The sequence below is a fragment of the Eumetopias jubatus genome, unplaced genomic scaffold, assembly GCF_037043125.1.
Source record: "Eumetopias jubatus isolate StellerSeaLion01/CBP00866 unplaced genomic scaffold, mEumJub1_p1.0 scaffold_1, whole genome shotgun sequence".
NCBI lineage: Eukaryota > Metazoa > Chordata > Mammalia > Carnivora > Otariidae > Eumetopias > Eumetopias jubatus.
In genome coordinates this window covers 55,342,245-55,366,814 of record NW_028274807.1, presented here as the reverse complement: position 1 = coordinate 55,366,814, position 24,570 = coordinate 55,342,245, and the positions used below count along the sequence as shown (strand labels likewise).

General features: G+C 41.3%; 1 protein-coding gene across 2 annotated transcripts; it reads left to right on the top strand.

The window, feature by feature from the left end:
- The first annotated feature begins 13,532 nt into the window (after window positions 1–13,532).
- DPPA2 (developmental pluripotency associated 2) lies at window positions 13,533–24,085 on the top strand. 2 transcript variants are annotated; one of them, XM_028110553.2, is made up of 7 exons: window positions 13,533–13,565; window positions 15,835–15,982; window positions 17,777–17,940; window positions 18,033–18,086; window positions 19,015–19,276; window positions 21,532–21,727; window positions 23,980–24,085. In XM_028110553.2, exons 1-7 carry the CDS (start codon window positions 13,533–13,535, stop codon window positions 24,083–24,085), a joined length of 963 nt encoding a protein of 320 aa, XP_027966354.2. The 2 variants fall into 2 exon arrangements, with proteins under 2 accessions (XP_027966354.2, XP_087882813.1); XM_088026687.1 differs by having other exon boundaries at window positions 18,033–18,116.
- Window positions 24,086–24,570: the final 485 nt, after the last annotated feature.

Here is a 24,570-nt window from a genome sequence, read left to right as displayed (position 1 = left end):
CACCTTTCACAACAAAAATCCAGCAGCGATTTTTTTTCCTACAGGGATTTTTGATGGGTTTTCTGGGCCAGAGAATAATGGCAAGAGTGGCATGTTGTAGGCCCAACAGAATGGAGGAACTCTAGGAAAATGATATTTGGTATTGTGTTTTAATGTATCAGGGATAGTTGTTTTTCTTACATTTAGTTATATTCCTCTGTAAGAAAATACCTAGACTTGGGGCTTCTGGCTGGCTCAATCAGTAGAGCATGTGACTCTCGATCTTGGGTTTGTGAGTTCAAGCCCCATGCTAGGTGTGGAACCTATTTTAAAGAAAAGATCTAGACTTAGGTAGAATGCAGCAGTGTGTTAGGAGTTCTGCAAAGTGGAAGAAGGCAATAATGGAATGCAGTTGGGTTATATGCAGTGTGGTGTGTGTTGCAAAATGAAGGCAATTGTCAGCTGAGTATTTCTGTGCTAATTTACTAAGCCTCCATTGCCTTACTTAATATAACACAGCTACAATCTGATGCAATGACCTGACCTGTGGGTAGAGGCTACAAAAACAAAAAAGATGGCAGATATGTATGTTGGGTAAAGTGTTAATGACCTGCAAAGATAAAGGGAGTAAGGAGTGTAAGACCTAGGTTTGACTACTGGCTAGGCTAAAATAGTTGCTAGCTGATATTGAGTATCTGTTACCCAAATGACAATAATCATAATATTTATCTCAAAGGATTGTAAAGATATAATGAGGAATTATATGTAATACACTTCAAAAATTGTGTTCTATGCAAGCATGATGTATAACTATTTCATTAAAATCTTTCTTAACTTCCATTCTTTCATATCAAGTTGCCCCAAACGGAATACTTCCCTGGCTGACCAGTGTGCCTCCCATGGATGGGCTATCTTGGGATACTTTATGTAGCTGGTGCCAAAAAAGAACTTGAGTACTGATAGCAGGCTTAGTAAATTGGGAATTTGTGTTGCTCAGAACAAAAATGGGAATGTGAGTCCTTTTATTAACTTAGACTGCTTATACATGCATATGAAAAAAAAGTCACTTATTTGGAAGGCAGTAATAGTATAAAGTCATAATTCTTATAAGGAATTATTTTGCCTAATTTGTATAAAGCAAGGCCAGAGAAAGCAGAAGGATAGAGATGGGGAGGACATTATTCTTGATCTCAACTCCCACACATCTCCACGGTCCACCCTGCTTCCACCTGTTTTGAACTATGGAGATAAATAACATTCATTTTTCTTTTTAATGGAGTAGCACCACATTTTTGGACACTGATCACAAGACCTGCTTGCAGAATATGTTCACCTCAGCTGAAGTGTCCAGAAATTGTCATATTCAAGAAGAGGCTTGATATTGGCCAGTTTAGCAATGCCTCAGCACAGATGCAATAGAGGGAAGAAGACACAAGGGGCCACAACTGTTGACATGGCTAAAAGAATTGTGATAAACAACCCAGACCAAGAGGCTGCATGATTATTATGTTCAAGGAAGAGATTAAGATCAGAGAACTGTATAGCAGTAGTCTTCACTACTGTTACTACCACTTCCCAGTCCCGGACCCGAAAAGTCTCTGATAAGACTGATGATAATAGTCAGTCCTTGGGGTGCCTGGCTCGCTCAGTCAGTAGAGCATGCAACTCTTAATCTTGGGGTTGTAAGTTTGAGCCCCACATGGGGTGTACCTATTACTTATTTTTTTTTAAAGATTTTATTTATTTATTTGGGAGAGAGAATGAGAGAGAGAGAGAGCACATGAGAGGGGGGAGGGTCAGAGGGCAAAGCAGACTCCCTGCCGAGCAGGGAGCCCGATGCGGGACTCGATCCAGGGACTCCAGGATCATGACCTGAGCCAAAGGCAGTCGCCTAACCAACTGAGCCACCCAGGCACCCTGTACCTATTACTTAAAAATAAAATCTTAAAAAAAAAAAGTTAGTGCTAATCAGAAAGAGGGAAGTAGCTCAAGTTTAAGCTTCAAACAGAAAGGAAGTGATGGATGAAGCCACTTACCATTTAACAGTCCATAGTTTGGAAAATAGTTTCCCATAAGGCATCTCTCCATTTGCCATAGCTCACTTTTTACTGGCAAATGCCAACATTTTTCCTAAATTGATTTCTAAGCCAAGTAATTTGGCTCTGTTCTTTACCCATCGTTGAGTGTAATTATAATTTCAGAGGGAAATATAAAGTGTCAATGTGCTCAGCAGAGGAGTGCCACAACCTGAGTAAACCCAATTTCTCTTCCGTTTCTTCAAGACATTCAGGCAAAGAAAGTATCTCATTATGATGTGGTAATCATGCAAAGTGTCCTTCAGCTCTGTACTGCAGGGAGAATAATTGGTTAGTGGCCCCAACTTTAGCTTAACCACCATGGAGTACAGGCCTACACTAAAACTCCTATCTGCTATTCCCAGCCACTAAGTGTAGCAGGAACGCTAAGGTAGGGTCAGTCTTCGGGCTTAGACTCGGGGACTCCTCATCAGGCTTGCAAAACCTTTCTTGCAACTGCACTATAGTTCAAGACTCTTCCTCCCAAACTCCCTCCCCTCTCCTTCATAGGGGTCAACTTCATCATGTTCTGACAGCTCTCCTAGCCTCCTGGCTCCTTTCTCCTTTTCCCTCATAGTTGTTTCCTATGGCAAATCTCTTGCATACCTAATCTTATCCTGGCATCTGCTTCTTGGAGGACATGAACAAAAACATATGGTGCCAGGAACAGTTGAGAAAATTGAGAAAATAAGATGGGATGCTGGAACTGGCTCATTCACCTGCTGGTGAACAAAAAAGGACCAATTCTGAGTGCTGTGTAAGGGTTGGTTAGTCCCTCACACACAGTGGTATTCAATTCCTAGAGATTTTAGTGGAGGTGACCTGGAAAAAATGTTCTAGAGAATGCCCTTGCAAATGCAATAATTCAGGCATTTGGAAAATATAGATGTTAGGGGTCTATAAATACAGTGGAGTTGGCTGGTTATTGGTAAGTTGTATTAATGCTCATCAATGGGATAATGAAGAACTGAGGGCCAGTAAGAAGTGTTGAAAGACTAAGCATGAGATGTAAAAGCCAAAGAGGTTCTTATAGTTCCCGAGGCCCATATCTCATGTTGATAGAAGAATGGACAGAGCTGAGCTACAAACAGAAGCTCTGATAGCTAAAATTGCAGGACTACAGACACTTAATATTTTGGCAAAGGCTGGTCTGTTGTGCTAAAGTCAGCAACCTGGGTAGGAAAATCTTGGACCTTTAAACATTGGGTGGGTTGCCGCTGAAAGTGTCAATATGTTATTTGAGGCCAGACACCCACCAGAGGATGTTCCTCAGAAGGGGAGAGAGGATCTAGCATTCACCAAGGCCATAAGAAACATGGTGGAGAGGGGTCACGAGCATTGCCAAGAAGATCAGTGGTCCTCTGCCGAGATGGCTGATTGTAGGTGAGGCAGCCATAGAACTGGGCTTGCTAATGTCATTTTGGGGATGGTGGGCTCTGAAATAAATGAGCTAGATGGTGTCACTTAACCAGCAGAAACCAGGAGGCCACAGTAACCAGGAAGTTTGAAGGGCAGCTCAGGGGAGCTGACTCTTAGGGGGCTGTGGAGATGGTTAACCAAGCCTGGCATCCCTGGGGCAAAAGAGATGGGCAGCCAACAAGGATGCTGCTGCTTCTCCTTCTTCTCCTCCTTTTTTAATTTTCTTCTTCTTCTTTATTTTTTTTAAGAAAAATATTTTATTTGACAGACACAATGAGAGGGGGAACACAAGCAGGGGGAGTGGGAGAGGGAGAAGCAGGCTTCCTGCCGAGCAAGGAGCCTGATGCAGGGCTTAATCCCAGGACCCTGGGATCATGACCTGAGCTGAAGGCAGACACTTAACAACTGAGCCACCCAGGTGCCCCTTCTTCTTCAATATGGAAGTAAATAATTACTTGTATTTTTAAATTTTTTCCCAGTTTTATTGAGATATAATGGACATATAACATTCTACAAGTTTAGGGTGTACAATATATTAATTTGATATATGTATATATTGTAAAAAAGGATGCTTCTTAACATCTACAATCAAAAGTCAAGAATAGAGGGGGAGATGAACCATGAGAGACGATGGACTCTGAAAAACAAACTGAGGGTTCTAGAGGGGAGGTGGGTAGGGGGATGGGTTAGCCTGGTGATGGGTATTAAAGAGGGCACGTCCTGTGTGGAGCACTGGGTGTTATGCACAAACAATGAATCATGGAACACTACATCAAAAACTAATGATGTAATGTATGGTGATTAACATAACAATAAAAAATTTAAAGAAAAGAAAAGTCAAGAATAGAGAAACCAAAAGGTGAGGGCAATCACCCTAGTAAAAAGTCACCATGTCTTGAAGCAAGGGCAAAAATGAACTATTGGGACTTCATCAAGATAAAAAGCTTTTGCACAGCAAAGGGAACAGTCAACAAAACCAAAAGACAACCGACAGAATAGGAGAAGATATTTGCAAATGACATTTCAGATAAAGAGCTAGTAGCCAAAATCTATAAAAAACTTATCAAACTCAACACCCAAAGAACAAATAATCCAATCAAGAAATGGGCAGAAGACAGGACCAGACATTTTTCCAAAGAAGACATCCAAATGGCCAACAAACACATGAAAAAGTGCTCAAAATCCCTCGGGATCAGGGAAATCCAAATCAAAACCTCCAATGAAATACCACCTCACACCAGTCAGAATGGCTAAAATTAACAATTCAGGAAATGACAGACATTGGCGAGGATGTCGAGAAAGGGGAACCCTCCTACACTGTTGCTGGGAATGCAAGCTGGTGCAGCCACTCTGGAAAACAGTATGGAGGTTCCTCAAAAGTTGAAAATAGAGCTACCCTACGACCCAGCAATTGCACTACTGGGTATTTACCCCAAAGATACAAATGTAGTGATCCGAAGGGGTACATTCACCCCAATATTTATATCAGCAATGTCCACAATGGCCAAACTTTGGAAAGAGCCAAGATGTCCATCAACAGATGAATGAATAAAGAAGATGTGGCATATATATATATATATATATATATATATATATATATACACAATGGAATATTATGCAGCCATCAAAAAACACGAAATCTTGCCATTTGCAATGACGTGGATAGAACTAGAGGATATTATGCTAAGTGAAATAAGTCAATCAGAGAAAGACAAGTATCATATGATCTCACTGGTATGAGGAATTCTTAATCTCAAGAAACAAACTGAGGGTTGCTGGAGTGGTGGGCGGTGGAAGGGATGGGGTGGCTGGGTGATAGACACTGGGGAGGCTATGTGCTGTGGTGAGCACTGTGAATTGTGTAAGACTGATGAATCACAGACCTGTACCCCTGAAACAAATAATACATTATATTTAAAAGAAGAAGAAGAAGAAGAAGAAGAAGAAGAAGAAGATAGTAGGAAGGGATAAATGAAGTGGGGGGGGAATGAAGGGGGGAATTGGAGGGGGAGATGAACCATGAGAGACTATGGACTCTGAGAAACAAACTGAGGGTTTTAGAGGGGAGAGGGGTGGGGGGGCGGGTTAGCCCAGTGATGGGTGTTAAGGAGGGCATGTATTGAATGGAGCACTGGGTGTTATATGCAAACAATGAATCATGGAACACTGCATCAAAAACTAATGATGTAGTGTATGGTGACTAACATAACATTAAAAAAAAAAAAAAAAAGTCACCATGTCTTGCTCGGCTCCCAGACCTGAACTGATTTTCAGATCCAGAACCTACTAGGTGAGGAGATGGCTGGTTTCCTGGGAGGAAGGACTCTGTACCACTATGACAAGTATTTCTTATACTGATTCCTCAGCCTTTCTCCCAAAGGGGTCTATAGCCATTTAACCATGTTACACTGGAAAAGAGACATGAGACATTTTGAGAATGATTGGACACAGGATCTAAATCAATATCAGTACTCAAATTTTCATCATGACCACCACCACCCCCTGCCCCCCCACCCCACTACTTTGTTAGATTGGAGGTTTAAAGGAGGCAGGTAACAACTGGAGTTCTGGCTAAAGACTAACTCAAGGAGACTCACTGGTTTTATGAATACACCCAGGGATCATTTCCCCAAGTCTCTGAATGTATGACTGGAATTGATACACTTGACATTGGAAGTAATCCTCACATTGAGTCCTTGACTTACGGAATAAGAGCTATTTCTGTGAGAAGGCCAATTCAAAACTAATGAAACTGCTTCCTATCACACCCTAATATGTATAAATCCCAAATTCTATAGTTATGAAACTTACCTTGAGGTAGCACATGTAGGGGCCCAGGGTAAGCTGCCTGAAAATGTACCCCAATGGCACACTGATTATTTTGGATTGAAGGTACTTGGGAAACAACCAGTGCAAGGACACTCAGACACTCCTCTGTCCCCATGAAAGCAGGGAATAAATCTTCCATATGGGAAATATTCTCCCTTTACTAAGTAAAAAGACATCCTTATCACCAGACATGGAAACTTTAAAGTCGAGAAAGCTGTAGAAATGAACCTTACTACTTTTTTACTAATCTCCTACTTCAGCCCAAATTCCAATTAGAATTCCTTATTAATTGCAGCCATCAAAAAAAAAAAAAATGAAATCTTGCCATTTGCAACGACATGGATGGAACTAGAGGGTATTATGCTAAGCGAAATAAGTCAATCAGAGAAAGACAAGGATCATATGATCTCACTGATATATGGAATTTGAGAAACAAGACAGAGGATCATAGGGGAAGGGAGGGAAAAATGAAACAAGATGAAACCAGAGAGGGAGACAAACCATAAGAGACTCTTAATCTCAGGAAAAAAACTGAGGGTTGCTGGAGTGGTGGGGGGTGAGAGGGATGGGGTGGCTGGGTGATGAACATTGGGGAGGGTATGTGCTATGGTGAGCACTGTGAATTGTGTAAGACTGATTAATCACAGACCTGTACTCCTGAAACAAATAATACATATGTTAATAAAAAAAAAGAATTCCTTACTAATTAAAGGTCTCAAATACTTGTTTTCTTTATCCTGTCAATTCCTCACAAACATATTGTCCCTTTTCTAAAATGTATAAAAAATTGCCTACCTTGGTCATTTCTTTGGGTCTCAATTTCAAGATTGGGCCTCTGTGTGTACATAATCAAATTTTGTTTTTTTTTCTCCTATTAACCTGTCTCATGGAAATTTAATTCTTAGTCCAGCTGGAAGACGTTGAAGGGTAGAGGAAGAATTTCTGCCTCCCCTACACATATAATCAGTATTTTGTAGCATCAAGAATGGGTTGGCCAGGGGTACTTGGGTGGTACAATCAGTTAAGTGTCAGACTCTTGGTTTCAGCTCAGGTGGTGATCTCCCCATCATGAAATCGAGCCCTACATTGGGCTTTGTGCTCCATGCTCTGTACTCAGTGAGGAGTCAGCTTGAGTTTCTCTCTTCCTCTCCCTCTGCTTTTCCCCACCATGTACACAAACACTCTCTCTCTCTCTCTCTCTCTCTCAAATAAATAAATAAATAAATAAATCTTAAAAAAAAAAGGAATGGATTGGCTGGGTGATAATATGACCAATTAGAGATTTCAGTAACTAGTTAGAGAGACTTCAGACAAGAAAAATGGCAATGGCAGTAGAGTTACAAGAGAGACAAAATCAAGCAAGAAGTGTATGTGATTGATTCCATAGGACTTTGATGATTTGGAGTTTAAGGAGAATTGTTATCTTTCTGCCTTTAAATCACTGGGTGGGTATGGGCGCCCGGGTGGCTCAGTTGGTTAAGCGACTGCCTCCGGCTTGGGCCATGATCCTGGAGTCCCGGGATCGAGTCCCACGTTGGGCTCCCTGCTCGGCGGGGAGCCTGCTTCTCCCTCTGACCCTCCCCCCGTCATGTGCGCTTTCTCTCTCTCTCTCTCAAATAAATTAAAAAAAAAAAAATCTTAAATCACTGGGTGGGTAATAATACATCTCAAAAGAGAAGAAATACTGTTGACTCTTGAACAACACAAGGGTTGGGGGCACTGTCCCCTGCACTATCAAAAATCCATGTATAAATTTTGACTCCCCCCAAACTTGACTACTAATAGCCTGCTGTTGGCTGGAAGCCTTACTGATGACATAAACAGCCAACTAACACATATTTTGTGTGTTATATGTTTTACATACTGTATTCCTACAATACAAAAAGCTAGGGAAAAGAAAATGATATTAAGAAAATCATAAGGAAAAGGGGCTGCCTGGGTGGCTTAGTTGCTTGAGCATCTGATTCTCTTTTTTTTTTAAAGATTTTTATTTATTTATTGAGAGAGAGAGTGATAGAGAGAGAGCATGAGAGGGGGAGAGTCAGAGGGAGAAGCAGACTCCCTGCCGAGCAGGGAGCCCAATGCAGGACTCGATCCTGGGACTCCAGGATCATGACCTGAGCTGAAGGCAGTTGCTTAACCAACTGAGCCACCCAGGCACCCTTGAGCATCTGATTCTTGATCTCAGCTCAGGTCTTGATCTCAGGGTCGTAAGTTCAAGCCCCACACTGGGCTCCAGGATGGGTACGTAGCCTACTTAAGAGAGAAAGGAAGGGAGGAAGGAAGGAAGGAAGGAAGGAAGGAAGGAAGGAAGGAAAAGAGGAGAAAGGAAGGAAGAGAAAATATATTTACAGTACTGTACTATATTAAAAAAGATCTGTGTATAAGTGGACCCATGCAGTTCAAACCCGTGATGTTGAAAAGCCTGCAGAAGGAGGTTGAAAGCTGGTGGGGAAGTCAGTGAGTTTAGTTTTTTAACATGTTTGAAGTGCATAATAGGATATGCCAAAACTTGGGTCAGTAACATGGAAAAAGATTGAGTTAGAAATACGTATGTAAGAGGGGCACCTGGGTGGCTCAGTTGGTCAAGCGTCTGCCTTTGGCTCAGGTCATGATCCCAGGGTCCTGGATCGAGTCCCGCATTGGGCTCCTTGCTCAGTGGGGAGCCTGCTTCTTCCTCTCCCTCTGCCTGCAATTCTGCCTGCTTGTGCTCTCTCTCTCTCTCTCTCTCTCTCTGTCAAATAAGTAAATAACATCTTAAAAAAAAAGAAAGAAAGAAATACATATGTAGGAGTCATCAGCATGTAGGTAGTAGCTGAAATTAAAGAAATGGACAAGGCTGCTCTAGGAAAGTATAAGGCATGGTCAAGAGTAGAGAAATGAACCCTATGGGACACCAATATTTTAGGAGTTAAACAGTGATAAAAGAAGGAAAGACCACTAGATGAATGGAAAGGAACTTGAGTAAGAAGATATGTTCAGAAAGTTGAATTGTGAAAGGGGGCGATAATAGTGGGCAGATGTTTGTGTGCCTCCTTAAATCACCTTTTGTGATGTTCTCATTTGTGAATTAATTAGAATAAAGTGGTTTTCTCTCCCCCCAAAAAAGCATGATTGTGTCAGAGAAGATGGGTGTACACACACGAGTGTGTTTCATTTAAGTGGGGCATGTTTAAAACATTTGTGTGCTGGAAGGGCAGAACCTGCAGAGGGAAAGGTAAAAAACTCTGGAAGGAACAAGTAAGTGATGAGGACATAGGAGCAGGGAGCCTGGGCTTACTTTACTTAAGTCTCCATCCTTCCTCATCTACCATCTTCAGAGAGTAGGGCAATTGCTTAGTTCCTACACTTGCTGGTAGGGCTATACCTAATTTTGCAACTATTACTGGAGAATCTATAGCTAAATCAGTTCCCTGTCCAAAGTTGCCCTCCCCACCTCATTTCCCCAGGACTGTTGAGCTCTGTTCAACCACATCCTCTGAATTATATAGCATGGTAGAGGACAGATAACGGGTCTGGATTCTAAATTTAGATTCTCCTAATAGTGACTGTTATCCATGATCCCAAAGAGATATTTAAAAAAAAAAAAAAGCAAAAATGCTCATTTATTTCTCAATCAGAAGGTGAGGATTGTAACTATTGTTCTAAAGTAGAAATATATTCAATAATCCTTTTAGGTGGGAATTTCTTGAAATGAAGGATGTGGCTAAGTTGGGATCATCTTTCAGTGCAATTTTCTTTTTCTTCCTCAGGACACTGAAGAACTCAGTAGCTGTCCCTTCCACCTAGTAGTGATACTGACCCATACTTTCCAAACTGTTTCTCAGAAACTTACGGTTCTGTGGGATGCCTTATGGGTTTTTATTTCCTGATAAGAGTTCCCTCACTTTGTTTTTTGAAATATGATGATCTAATTGGCTTTATTAAGAGAGTTGCTTCACTTTTATCTACCATACATTGGTGCTTCATAAACATTTACTCTTGTAGAGATTTTGAAAAGCACTTATTTAAATAAGAAACATATGTATTTATAAATATTTAACTTATAATATAGTAAATAAAATATTTTTGAAATAGGTAATATATTTTTACTTCAGAACTATTGTCTGTTATTGGAATAAATATTAGAACATAAGTGTTCATAAACAATTTTTTTTCTTTAAAAAAAATTTCTATCCTACAGCCTAAATTGTATTTTATAGATTAGCATTCTTTCAATGGCCGCTTTTGAGCTTTTAGGTATATACTGAGCCGCAAACTTAAGTTGGTACAATATGAGAGTTGTTTGTTGCACATAATTAAGAGCTTGCTTTGAACCAGGCACTGTGCTGAGCACCAAGAGAAAAAAAGGTGAGTCTGAGAACTTCAGAGCATCACAGTCTGGTAAGACAAGAGTCACATCAGTCTGTGATCAGTGTTAGCACCATATCCTTTAGAAGCAGCGCGAAGAGAGACTTCACTCAAAAGGGAATCACATGGGATGGGGGGGGAAGGTGGAAATTAATGCAATCTGTATAGCTAGCATTGATTGAGCCTCTGTTCTGAGCCAGACACAGTGCAAGGCTCTGTGTAGACCAAGGGTAACCCACACACATCTGGCCATGGCTCTCTGGAGCCTGCTGTCTAATTGGGGAGATGAAATTAAACAAGTAAAACCCCAACTATATATAGAATAACACATTCAAATGAACTCTATGAAGGAAAAGAGTGAGAAAATAACAGGAGCAAAATTTTAAGGGTGACTCCAAGAAATTGGCATTTAAGTTTAAAGAATTGATAGAGGGGCTAATGATCCCTGCAATGACAATAGTATTACAATATGAAAATGTATCAAATTAAATGTTGTACACTTTATTTTATGTTTTAATTTACTTATTTGAGAGAAAGAGAGAGGAATGAGTGGGGTGAGGGGTAGAGGGAGAAGCAGACTCTCCACAGAGCTAGGAGCCAGACGTGGGGCTGGATCCCAAGACTCCAGGATCATGACCTGAGCCGAAGGCAGACACTCAACCGACTGAGCCACCCAGGTGCCCCTAAATGTTGTACACTTTAAATTTACACAATGTTATATGTCAAAAACACTTCAATGGAAAAAAGTAAGTTTGAAGAATGAGGAGCCAGATGAGTGAAGAGAGAGGAAAAAGTGTTTAAAAAAAAAAAAAAAAAGCCATCCCCGAATCTCTTCAAACCAATTTACAATAAATGCAAAGGATAGAAGAATAGGCTAAATGGAGCAAGAAATGAAAATAACAAAATCCAGATAGGAGACTACAGGAAATTCACACAATTCTTTAAACAATAGCAAGAACAGTAACAAAAAATTCTAAGAAAAATAAGAGATGGAAGGAGAATTTACAGATTGGTATTTCCTTCAAAATAACCCAGGAGGGAGGGACTAGGGGGTGGTTTTGATGAAATCAGATTGGCTGTATGTCAACAGTTGTTGAAACTGGATGATGGATACATGAGGCTTCATGATATTGTCTGCTTTTGCATGTGTTTGAATTTTCCCATAATATAACATTTTCAAAGAGGAGGGAGGAAAATCAATAAAATAATTGTATTGTAATAAATGCTAAGAGAAAAAAATATGGAAATGAAATGCTTTTTCCACTGAAGTTCTGCCCTAGCTTAAGACACTGGTATCAGTACAGGCTACCAGGTGGGCTACCTTCTAAAACCAGCCAGAAAAAGCGCACCAGGTGGGGTCACACCCAAGTGGGTGTAGACAGTACTTTCTTGGCTGAATTTCCATGGGCTGATTTAGTTTCCATCCTGGAAGGGAGGAGCCAGGATTCCAACCATTATCTGCCTAATCCAAATGCATTTGGTCACACCCTGATCTAGTCAAAGTTTCTAGACTTTAGGTGCAAAAGAATTACCCTAAGGGCTTGTTGAATTCTGAGTTCTGCCCTTAGGGATCCAATTCGGGAGGTCTGGGGTAAAGTCTTGTAATTTATTTTTCCAACCAGTTATTCATTAAACTGAAGCTGAGCGCTTGCAGACCACACGTTGAATATAGTATATGTTAAATTAAACTGATCTAGGCTCCCTGGGTCCTGAGACCAAGGGACCAGACCATTTTCCTAGGGACAGAGAAAGCGCACAGTGAGAGCAATGGATGCTGGTGTTGCCACACTCTTTGTATTTTCCTTTAGTAGCCCTGGCTCCTTAAGAGTGACCTACGAAAACATCTGTGACTTCTCCAGCCTCATCTTTCCAGCAGTTCCCAAATGCTTGCAGCTCTGTATTCATTAGTCCATCACTTGCCTTAGTGTTTTGGCTTTTGCTGCTCCTATCCTTAACAGCCAAACCTTTCCCTTTATAGCCAGCTCACCAGTAAGGCAGATTTAATGTTTGTGTTTAGAACTAAATCCAGGAATTTAAATCTAATCTCCCAGTGAATGACACCCCCCCCCATGGTCATAAACTAGTTATGAAATACCTCTGATTCGGGGCGCCTGTGTGGCTCAGTCATTAAGCATCTGCCTTTGGCTCAGGTCAGGGTTCTGGGATCGAGCCCCCCGACTTGGGCTCCCCGCTCAGCGAGAAGCCTGTTTCTCCCTCTCCCACTCCCCCTGCTTGTGTTCCTTCTCTCACTCTCTGTCAAATAAATACATAAAATCTTAAAAAAAAAATACCTCTGATTCTTTTTTTATTCCCTCCATAGTAACATCATTCATTCCATCACCAATATTGTCCTAGAGATGTTTTAAAAATATTTTTTTATTCAGTTGCTATGTGTTAGCAAGAATTCGTCACTTCCAGTTTTCTCCCAAGTCTCACCTTAAAGAAATAAAGACAAAAATATTTTTAAGTTATTGTTGTTATTATTATTTTAAGTAAACTCTACGTCCAACATGGGGCTCAAAATCACAGACCTCGAGACGAAGAGTCTCATGCACTCTCCACGGGGCCAGCCAGGCCCTAAAAATCTTTATTTTAAAATGTATTAAAATGTATTAGGAGTAATATTAATTACCCAATAACTCAATTGTCATATAATGGACAAGACGGGGTGTAAAACCGATGGCATTAATCACACCGTCAGATAGTGTGGGAGGGGAAGAAGAGTAGGAAGGAAAAGAGCTCTCCTGGGAAACAGGAAGTAGACAGAGACATTTGCTTATAAAAGGAGAAATCAGGTTGGAAGCCCTCAGGTGAAAAAGAGTGAAGGGCAGATGTCCTAAGATTGCTACCAGCTTTGCCTTCTTCTGACTGTTCCTGGAAATGGCGCACTCAACTTACGAGAACAATGAGCAGGTAAGTTTAGTTCCGACAGAATGAATTTTCCCCACAGACTTACTTTTCAGAGACTTTCCAGAGCTTGCTTATGTTTCCTTCTTGCCCCCAATTTTAGTTTCTGGGTGTAAGAAATCTCCGGTCTTGGAGTCTCTCCTCTTTACAAGTGGATTATTACTTTTATTGCACAATTGTGGCTTTGAGAAAATTTGGGTGAGAGTGAAAAAGACAAAGATTGCCGTTCCTAGGCCGAAGTAAGAGATGGATTCCGTAGAAAGATGTAGCTGGGCAAGAGAAAAACGTAAAGAAGTGGAGAGCGACAATAAAAAGAAAGTGAGAAAAGGTAATGTGGATAAGGTCAGAAAGTGAAGTGACCAATTTGCTTTCTTTCCTCTGGGAGTGTGTCCTACTCCTAGACATTAAGTATATGGTGGTGGGCGAGTCATATCGCGGCTCTGAGCCCCCACGTATCTCAAGAATGGAGTAGTATTCCCCCGGTTACTTTGTATGGATGTGTGCGGGAGTGCTTTGAAAGTACACAGGGGCGCCTGGCTCGCTCTGGCGGTGGAGCCTGTGACCCTCGATTTGGGGGTTCTAAGTTCGAGCCCCATGCTGGGTGTAGAGATTACTTAAAAATCAAATCTTAAAAAAGAAATTACACATACGCAGGACGAGAGTGTGAGCAATGGGAAGCCATTGAAGGGACGGAGGCGGGAGGGGCGTGGCCCCAGCAGATCCACCTGGCTGTTCTGAGAAGAAAGTATTGGCAATACTTGCAATGGAGTGGAGTGGAATGGAGTTTATTTACCTTTGGATTTGGGAGGAAAAAAATTTTTTTAAGATTTTATTTGACAGAGACACAGCGAGAGAGGGAACACAAGCAGGGGGAGTGGGAGAGGTAGAAGCCGCGGGGCAGGGAGCCCAATGCGAGGCTCGATCCCAGGACCCTGAGATCATGACCTAAGCCAAAGGCAGATGCTTAACGACTGAGCCACCCAGGCGCCCCTGGGAGGAAACTTGGAAGCATAGTATACCCTATGGCATGTTCATGTAATTTTTGAGACTAAGTTACCTAATTTTTAAAATAAGAAAAATGATAAATTACTATAAATGTGCTCTGAAGATTAAATGACAAATACAGAAAGCACCTAGCACAGTGCATGTGTACTATACAAAACCAGTAAATGTTAGCTCCTTACTACCTATCCATTCTATTTTTCTTTCATTAGATCATTAAAAGAGTTCTGACTGCCCACTCGGTGCTGGGCACTTTGAGTGTTGCTGTGATTGCAACAGAATAAAATGTATATTCATTCCCTTCAGGTCATGGAGCTGAAATAAGGCCAGTATGGCTGGATCTCAGAATGCTCAGGGGTCTTGAGCTGAGTGACAGGCAGAGGTCAGACTCCAGAAATTTGTAGGTCACACAAGGGAGTTTTGTCTTTAACCTGAATAGCAATGATAAGCCATTGAAGTGTTTGTGTTTTTTTGTTTTTAAAGCAGGAGAGCAATCTTCAGAAAGAATGGTGTCAGAATGGAGTTTGGAATGCTAGGAAATTATTGCATCTACCAGTGAGAGTTGATGATAGCTGGAGTTGGGAATCATCAGGAATCATGATAGAAGGTGGGAAGGCAGGAACGCGTTCTGTACAGATTTAGCAGATAAAATGCAAGTATTTGTTTTAGCTGAGGGAGAGGAAGGCCTTGAAAGAGGTGGTTTTCCCAAACTCGAGACCTATCCTTTCATTTACATCCACCTGTAAATCTACTTTTGTCCATTTCCTCATTGTTTCTCTTACCATTTTTTATTTTTATTTTTTACAAGGTTTTATCTATTTGTTTGAGAGAGAGAGAACACAAGCAGGGGGAATGGTAGGCAGAGGGAGAAGGAGAAGCAGGCTCTCCGATGAGCAGGGAGCCTGACGGGGGCTCAATCCCAGGACCCCAGCATCATGACCTGCCTGAAGGCAGATGCATAACTGACTGAGCCACCCAGGCACCCCTCTTACCGTTATTTTTAAATGTTAAATTATTAAAATGATCTCTACACCCAACATGGTGCTCGAACTCACAATCCCGAGATCAAGAGTCACACACCTCGTAGCCAGGCAACCCTGTTTCTTTTATCTAATAAATGGTCTGCTAATCAACATCAAATTCAAGGAATCACCGTGAGTCTTCTCTCCAGCCACCTACTGGTTTCTGAGTTTCTTATTAATTGTGCTTTGAAAGTAAGCAGTTAGTTTTATGGTATCAGATGAGAATCCTCGATTGACCTTTCCCTTTCCAGAATTTCTCAGAGGAGGCATTAGAGGAAGAGAGTGTGATTCTCACATTGGTTCCAGTTAATGAGGAACCTAATGAAGAACATCAAATGGAACCAAGTGTTTCTTCAACTTCAGAAATCAGCCTGAAGATGCCTGGGTCAAGTGATAAAGGTGTGAGGACGGATTGCTCAGTTTGCTACTCCCCCAGCCCTGGAAAGCCCAGGAAAAAGATTTGTTTCTTATCCTTCGACTGTACAACACCTATCTTAAACCTTACCTTGATTACCTGTGGTGAGAGAGTTCTCAAACTCCCACACTTCTCAATTGCTAGGCACCATGCCTTGCTTTTAAGACACAAAAAATAGTCATGTGGTATGCCTTGGACAGGGCATGGTTCTTGCAGTCAGCTAGATAGGAATTCAAATTCCCAACCCATGAAACTCAATCTTGTCTTCGTTTTGGTTAATACATACTTTACATATCACTTGTAAAGACAAGTGATTTTTTTTCGGCTTTGAAATATAATCAGCATTTAACCTTGTAATCTTAAGGTGTACAATGTGATGATTGATAAAAGCACATCTATATTGCAAAATGATTACCAAAATAAGGTTAAGTAGCATATCCATCACCTCACACAGTTCCCTACTCTCACTCCATCCCATGGTGAGAACATTTAAAGATTTGCTCTCAGCAACTTTATTTTTTATTTTTTTTTGAGAGAGAGAGCGTGTGTTCGCATGCATGAGCAAGCACATGTGGAGGGTGGGGAGGGCCAGAGGGAGAGGAAGAGAGAATCTTTTTGTTGTTTTTCAAGTTTTATTTGTTTATCAGAGAGAGAGAAAGGACAAGTGCACAAGCAGGGGGAGCGGCAGGTAGAGAAGCAGGGACCTGGCTGAGCAAGGAGCCTGATGTGGGACTTGATCTCAGGACACTGGGATCACGACCTGAGCCGAAGGCAGACACTTAACTGGTTGAGCCACCCAGGCATCCTGAGAGAATCTTTAAAAGGCTTTGTACTCAGTGCAGAGCCTGATGTGGGGCTCAATCTCACGACCCTGAGATCATGACCTGAGCCCGAAATCAAAAGGGTCAGATGCTTAACCAATTGAGCCACCCAGGTGCCCCTGCTCCAGCAACTTTAAAACATACAGCATAATAGTGTTAACAATAGTCACTACGATGTACATTAGATCCCCAGAACTTATTCATCGTATAGCTGAAAACTTGTACCCTTTCATCAACATCTCCTCAGATTAGTATTTTGCTTGGTAAGTAATTACTGATCAAATATCTAGCAGCTCTTAATGTCATGACCCTTTGACTCTGTTCTTAGTGTTTCACATAAAGGCATCAAATAAGTATTTTCAGAATGATTTTATTTTCTGGGCCACGAACGAGGACTTCAGTGCAAAGTAAACAGTGATAGGTTACACCCAAGCAGAGTGCGGGGAGATGGGGTGCTGCCGAGGAAAATGAGGTAGGCTGACGGAATGCAGGATCATTGGTGGTTGGGTGGTTTCTTTGAGTTCTCTAAAGACAACTAGTGTTTCTGGTCCAAAATCTAGACATTTTGGAATAGCAATCCAGTATAATGTTCTTTCCAGGTCCTAGGATTGGGCTCCTTGCTGAGCGGGGAGCGTGCTTCTCCCTCTGCCTGCCGCTCCCCCTGCTTGTGCTCTCTCTTTCTCTGACAAATAAATAAAATCTTTAAAAAAAAAAAAAAAAAGGATTTCAAAATGTAGGTTTGATTTCCAGATCTGCCACTTTAATGGAGATGTGATCTTGGGTAAGTCCTTTAATTACAGAATCTATTACTTGTAATAGAGGAAAAATAGTTGGGGTGTGTGTGTGTGTGTGTGTGTGTGTGTGTAAACTGGGTTGTGAGAAATCAGCAAGAACTTTGTTAAATTGTCATCTTAAAAATACTAAATTATTACTACTTTGATTTCCTTCTTTTCTCAGTTTGTCATCCTCAAATAAATGAACAATTCAAGTTTTGCCCAAAACATAGTTGTTATAATACACCAATCCTTCCCTTGCCAACCAGTTTGCCTCCATTTAATAAAGTACGTTGGGACACTTTGCGCAGCTGGTGCCAACAATTGAATTTGAGTACCGATGGCCGGGTGAGTATACTGGTGGGAAACTCTGCAGCACAGAGCAAGTGTGGAAAGCTTTGCCAATTTGTAATTTTCATTTCTCGTCTTAATGTCCTTAGAAAATAGAGGTTTATCTGAGGCTCCAGAAACATGCTTACCCTGGAATAAACCAGGTGAGTAAGGAGTGTGGTGACAGTGTAAAGGTGAGTTCTGATTGTGTATTTTTCCTTCTATCCCACCATCTCTATAGATGTTGTATCTCTAAGGCAAGACTTATCAAGCAGGGCAATTGACATTTTGGATAAAAAAGATGTGGTAGATATAATACAAAGGAATATTACTCAGCCATAAAAAAGAATGAAATCTTTGCCATTTATGACAATATGCGTGGACCTAAAGGGTATTAAGTCAAATAAGTCAGACAGAAAGACAGATAGCATACGATTTCACTTATGTGGAATCTAAAAAACCAAAAACAGAAGTAGACTCATAGAAACAGGGAAAGATCTGGGGGTTGCCTTACAGGAGAGATGGGGGGTGCTGGACAAAATAAGGGATAGGAATTTAAAGTTACTAACTTCCAGTTATAAAGTACATAAGACATGGGGATGCAATGTACAGCATAGGGAATATAGTCAGTCTTATTATAACAACTTTGTATGGTGACAGATGGTAGCTAGACTTACACGGTGATCACTTGGTAATGTATGTGAATGTTGACTCACTATGTTTTACACCTGAAACTAATATAATATTGTATGCAAAATACACCTCAATTGGAAAAAAAAAAAGACTAATGCTTTTTTGGGCCAAATAATTTGTTTTGGTTGGGGGTGGGGCTGTCTGGTGCATTTTAGGCCTAAACATCCCTGGCCTCTACCCACTACATTTCAGTGGCAATGCCTTCTGCTTCCCCCACTCCTCTGCCCCCAGTTTTAACAATCAAAAATTTCTCCTAGTTGCTCTAAGGGAACTAATAATCCTAAATATTTCCTACACTTACCACACATGGGTCAATGTATAAAAAATGATAAAGTGGACACAAAAGTCTTTAGAGGCAGTAGCACTTTGCTGAAAACTCACCATGAATCCCATTTGCAGAATATTCCTGAAACATCACCAGAAGCTAAATTGCAGTCATGTTCAAGGAAAGGCAAGATGCTGGCCGAGAAAGCAAGGCTTTGGAAAAGTTGTAAGAAGAGTGAGAGACAGGAAGGGATTAATACCGTCGAGGTGGTAACTTCAGCACAGGAAGGCATGTTGGCAGCATGGTCAAGAATTGCTGCAAGAGCCAGTCAATCCAAGTCTGTGAATTCACGTTCCATTCCTGCTTCTGTTGAGACCTTTCTGCTGCAAGCCTCTGGTAAGATCATCCTTAAAAGGGGCAGCTGGCTCTGTCCGTAGAACATGCAAACTTTTGATCTCATGGATCATGAATTCAAGCCCCCCCATTGGGTGTGGAGCCTACTTAAAAAAAAAATAGACTGAGTACTAGTCCAGAGAAAGAAGGTTAAATTTTATTAGTCCCATACTGAAAGGCAATAAAAGGGAAAGAGCTAAAATATCATAGATTGGATATTAGATTTACTTAGGAATTATCTTTTCATTGACAGGTAGTAAAGTTTTGCATGGATCAATGTCTAAGCTAGGTGACTGAGTGGTGACCCTTTCTCATCATAAGCAGAAGTTCAAGGTGGGAAGAAAGCATGATCTGATGTGGTCAGCCACAGTCTGAGGCCTTCCCCTTTCTCTCCTTTCAAAGGCCATTGTAACACAGTAAACAAGCACACAGGTGTTAGAACTGAACAGCTTTGGTTCAGATCCTTACTTCCTAATCCAATTAGATTGTTCCTTAGGCTTTTAAAAATTTTTTTTTAAAGATTTTATTTATTTGAGAGAGCCTAGGTGCCTGGCATTGGCAAGTTACTTAGCTAAAGCCCTGGTATCCTGATGTATGTACAAAGTGATGATTGCAACTATTCTGCATCATAGAATAATTTTGAGCCTTGCAAGATTCCACTTGGCACATTAAAAGTAGGCCCCTTTGGGACCCCTGTCCTCTTAAGGGATCTTGAGAGTAACTTAGCCCCACTTTTGGCCAACTCCCACTCCTGTGTGTCATATTTCTGTTTTCATCTCCAGCAGAACCCATCTCAGGCCAGCACAAAGTCCTCTTCCTTCTTTTTGGCTTGAATTCTTTCCCTCTCTCCACCCCATTACCAGAAGTGTTCAGGGTTTTTGTTATATGCAAGGCTGATGTTCACTCACAAGAATTCCAGCCAAAAGGAAGAAAGGGAGCTGAAATTGGCCTACTGTCTGCTCCCCACGCTGCACTCCCTTTGGTGAGGAGGAGTGGGCACCTTTTGCTGAATTGCACAAGCACACTGCAGCCCTGGAGCGGCCTCTGGAGGACTGCTTTCCCGAAGAGGACACCTCTTTCCGATTTTCATTAATGTGCCATATGAGCTAGTAGTATCACACACACGCTAACTCAGCCTTTTAGTTCCTCTTCATCCAGCAGTTATTAAGCACCTACTGTGATCCAGGAGTGTGCCTAGCCTCCGGATATACTTTGTGAAACACACGTAGTTTATACTCTCGGCTTACAGTCTGGAGAGATTTTACAGACATTTAAGCCCCTATGACTGCTCCTTTCTCTCAATTTCATACATTTGATATCTGTAGGACTTTGTTTTTTCTCAAATTTCCCATCTTCCCAATTAGATTGTTCCTTAGGCTTTTAATTTTTTTTTTTTTTAAAGATTTCATTTATTTGAGAGAGCAAGCGAGAGTGTGCTGCACACACACAAGCTCAAGAGCCTGGGGAGGTGGGTGGTGCAGAGAGAGAAGCAGACTCCCCACTGAGCAGATGCGGGGCTCCATCCCAGGACCCTGAGAGAGGCTTAACCGACTGAGCCACCCAGACGCCCTATTCCTTAAGATTTCTAAACAAAGATCCTTTTGCCTGTTTTGTGTAGTTGAGGCAGTGTAATGTAATGGTTGGGCATATGGGCTGTGAATCAGAATATCTAGATCCATGTTTTGGTTCTGGGAAAATTATGATATTTAACATGATAAGCTACAGTTACTGTACCTGCAAATAAAAGTAAAGAGAAGGTAAATATTAATAATGCTCTTAAGAATAAGTGTATTCAGGGGCACCTGGGTGGCTCAGTCAGTGAAGCGTCTGCCTTCGGCTCAGGTCATCATCTCAGGGTTCTGGGATCGAGTCCCGCATCGGGCTCCCTGCTCAGCGGGAAGCCTGCTTCTCCCTCTGCCTCTGCCGCTCTCCCTGCTTGTGTTCTCTCTCTCTCTCACTCTCGCAAATAAATAAAATCTTAAAAAAAAAAAAAGAATAAATGTATTCACACATGTAAACCACATAGCAAAATCTTGGACACAGAGCAACCATTCCAAAAAGTTAATTGTTATCCCTTGTGCTATATAATTTGTGAAGTCAGATTATGGTATCTTCAGTGTACATTTTTCTTACTTTTCATTCAGTTGATTCATCAATAGAATATAAGAGCAAAACCAAGAGTGACTTGCCGAGAGGTTGGATTAGGGCGCCATTACTTGATTTTTGCTGTTTATATTTGCTTCTCTTCCCCTCCTCAGGTGTCCGGTGGTGTGTGGTCCATGGCAGACCTCTCTTGGCAGATACACAAGGCTGGGTTCGCCTGCAGTTTCATGCAGGTCAGGCCTGGGTGCCTGACACTCCCAAAAGGATGATCTCTCTCTTCCTGTTACCTGCCTGCACGTTCCCATCCCCAGGCCTAGAAGACAATATGTTATGTCCTGAATGTGCTAAGAGGTAACCCTTAAGTATTTTTCTAAGTACGGCATACAGCAAAGGAGATGTCTGGAGAGGTTTCTGAATAATTTAGTAGAAGGCGGCGGAGGGCAATAAGCTGTTTGCTTAATTTGCCATATAGTTCAGGCAAAAATAGGAAACAAAAAACAGTAGTGGATTAGAACTCAGATAGATGTAGCTTCTTCTTAGAAACCTTAACAAAGTATTCAAGTTAGGACCTTAACTGCCTCCATTTTAGAGACATGTTTTAAGGGGAAAAAAAAAAAAAGACTTGGAGTTCACATGTCAGATTCTTTATAAGGTCCTTGAAGCTCTCTGGAATGAAAAGGGGTAAAAGATGCTATGAAAATATAGGGGTAGTTCCTATGTTGCAGTAGCTTAGGGAAACTTCCCAAGGGATTACATGTACCGAGGAAGAGTTTACCATTTGGAAAGGAATAATTAAATTGGTCTAAACAGTGGAAACAGCCCATACAAATACATGGACGTGAAAAAATATGACGTATCTAGAAATTGCAAACAGGTCAGTATGTTTGAGGCTTATACTGACTAATAAGTGGGAAAGGGAGGAGCAGACCACTGCAAGTTTTTTTTTTCCCCCCAGGTTTTATTTCTATATAAAAGGTCTCATTATCATCTTAATTTCTTAGTCACTTTTGGGACATGGGCTCCTTTGAGAATATGATAACTGTATACTCACCGTCCAGGGGAATACACATTGAACATACACAGAAGCCCTGCTTTAGATTTTACATAGACCACACTCCTAATGTTTTGAGTACAAAATTCAACTTTTGACAGTGGAATTGGGTGGAGGTGATATGAAATGAGAGTGGAGGAAAACTAAGGCTTTTTTAAGGAAGTGGATTGAAATCTTGGAACAGAAACTCAATTGGAAGGTAAGAGATTGCTATAATAATTCTGGAAAGATAATCTATGAGCTTGGCAAAGAATTTAAAGAGGAATGGAACAAATTTAAGAGATGTAGGAGTACAAGGAATAGTTGTTATCTTATTAGATGGAAAGGCAGCAGTCTGGTTCAGTGGCCAGGAATGTGATACATGGGACATGCCGGCCAGGAGTCTAGAGTTCTGGGAGAAGTGTAGGCTAGACAGAAACACATTTGGGAGTCTTTACCATATAAATTGTGCATAGGCGTAGGTAGAGGAAAGAACCCAAAAGAGAATCAGCATATCAATGGCAGGTGAGTAATGGGGACTGAAAAAGTACAGGTAGAAGCTGAAAGATTAGTGGAGAAAGAAAGCAGTGGGCAGAGAGTTTCAGAAGGAGATGGTAGGCGGTGAGGTGGCCATGTAAGACTATGGCTAATGCAGTGCTGTTGGGAATGTCAGTTTAGGACACCATTAGTGGTGGCCTTTTTGAGGATACGTTGAAAGGGGCAGTAGAAACAAAATAGGGTAGGGGCGCCTGGGTGGCTCAGTCGTTAAGTGTCTGCCTTCGGCTCAGGTCATGGTCCCAGGGTCCTGGGATCGAGCCCCGCATCCGGCTCCCTGCTCAGTGGGAAGCCTGCTTCTCCCTCTCCCACTCCCCCTGCTTGTGTTCCTGCTCTCACTCTCTCTCTCTCTCTCTCTCTCTCTCTCTCTCTCTCTGTCAAATAAATAAAAATTAAAAAAAAACCCAAAAACAAAATAGGGTAGTTTTAAGTTGGTGTAGAACATATGAAGAACTAGAACAGGACATAGTGGGGAATGAGATAGTAGTTGAGGCAATAATATTAAGAGAGCTTTTTGCTTCCATCCTTCTTTTCTCCCTTCTTTGCTTTCTTTATTCTTTACTTTTCTTTTTAATTATAAATGGGAAAACCATGATCGAGTATGAAGAGAGAAGGGGATGTGGGAAGAAGCTGAAGTAAGAAAAGGGAAAGTGTAAATATAAAGGAGTGCAACTGGGGTGCCTGGCTGGCTCAGTCAGTAGAGTGTGCTACTCTTGATCTCGGGGGTCATGAGTTTGAGCCCCAAGTGGGGTGTAGAGATTACTTATAAATAAATAATGTTAAAAATAAGTAAAGAAAGTATATAGTATTGTAGTATATAGAATATGAGCCCTGATATTAAGTGGACAATCCTGTTCCTTTCTTTACCACATAAAATCTTTTTACCCACCATTCTTAGGGATGGGGCAAACTACTAAGGAACTCCAGAAGTGGATTCCTTATTTATTGCGGTGGGTATGGAATGGTCTATCTTACTCTAAGATTCTTTTTCAAAATTCTTTTCTAAATTTCTTTATAGAAATAAGAAGATGATGAAAAGATTAATTGCACTGGGGAAGGAAAAGCGACCTCGTTTGAACAGACCAACATTCCCTTTGGATGGGCCGTATCTTAATAAGGAATAAATGGTGGCGAGCCCACAGCTACCATTGACTTGCATCCCAGCGATTGATTGCTGCGCTCTGTCCTAGCCAGCCTCATTGTTGCTTGATACCTTGAGTACAGATGTGAATGTCTGGGTTTTGTACTGGACATTTGCCAAGAAATGACTACTACTCCTGCTTCAAGTATTTGGTTCTATAGATTATAATTTAGTTCTGCTTTAATTAATAGATTTTTTTAAGTTTTAGGTTTTCAGAGAAATTGAGCAGAAAGTACTACTGAGTTCTGAAATACTGCTCCAGCCCCTTCCCCTACTGTCAACAGCCTTCAGAGTGGTACAGTTGTTGAACCTACTTTGACTTATCATTACCACCCAAAGCCGATAGTTTACAACAGGATTCACTTGTATAGTCTGTGGGCCTTGACAAGTATATAATGGCCACCTACATCCACCATTATGTGTCATCAAAATAGCTTCCCTGCTCTAAAATTTTCATGTTTCTTCTAT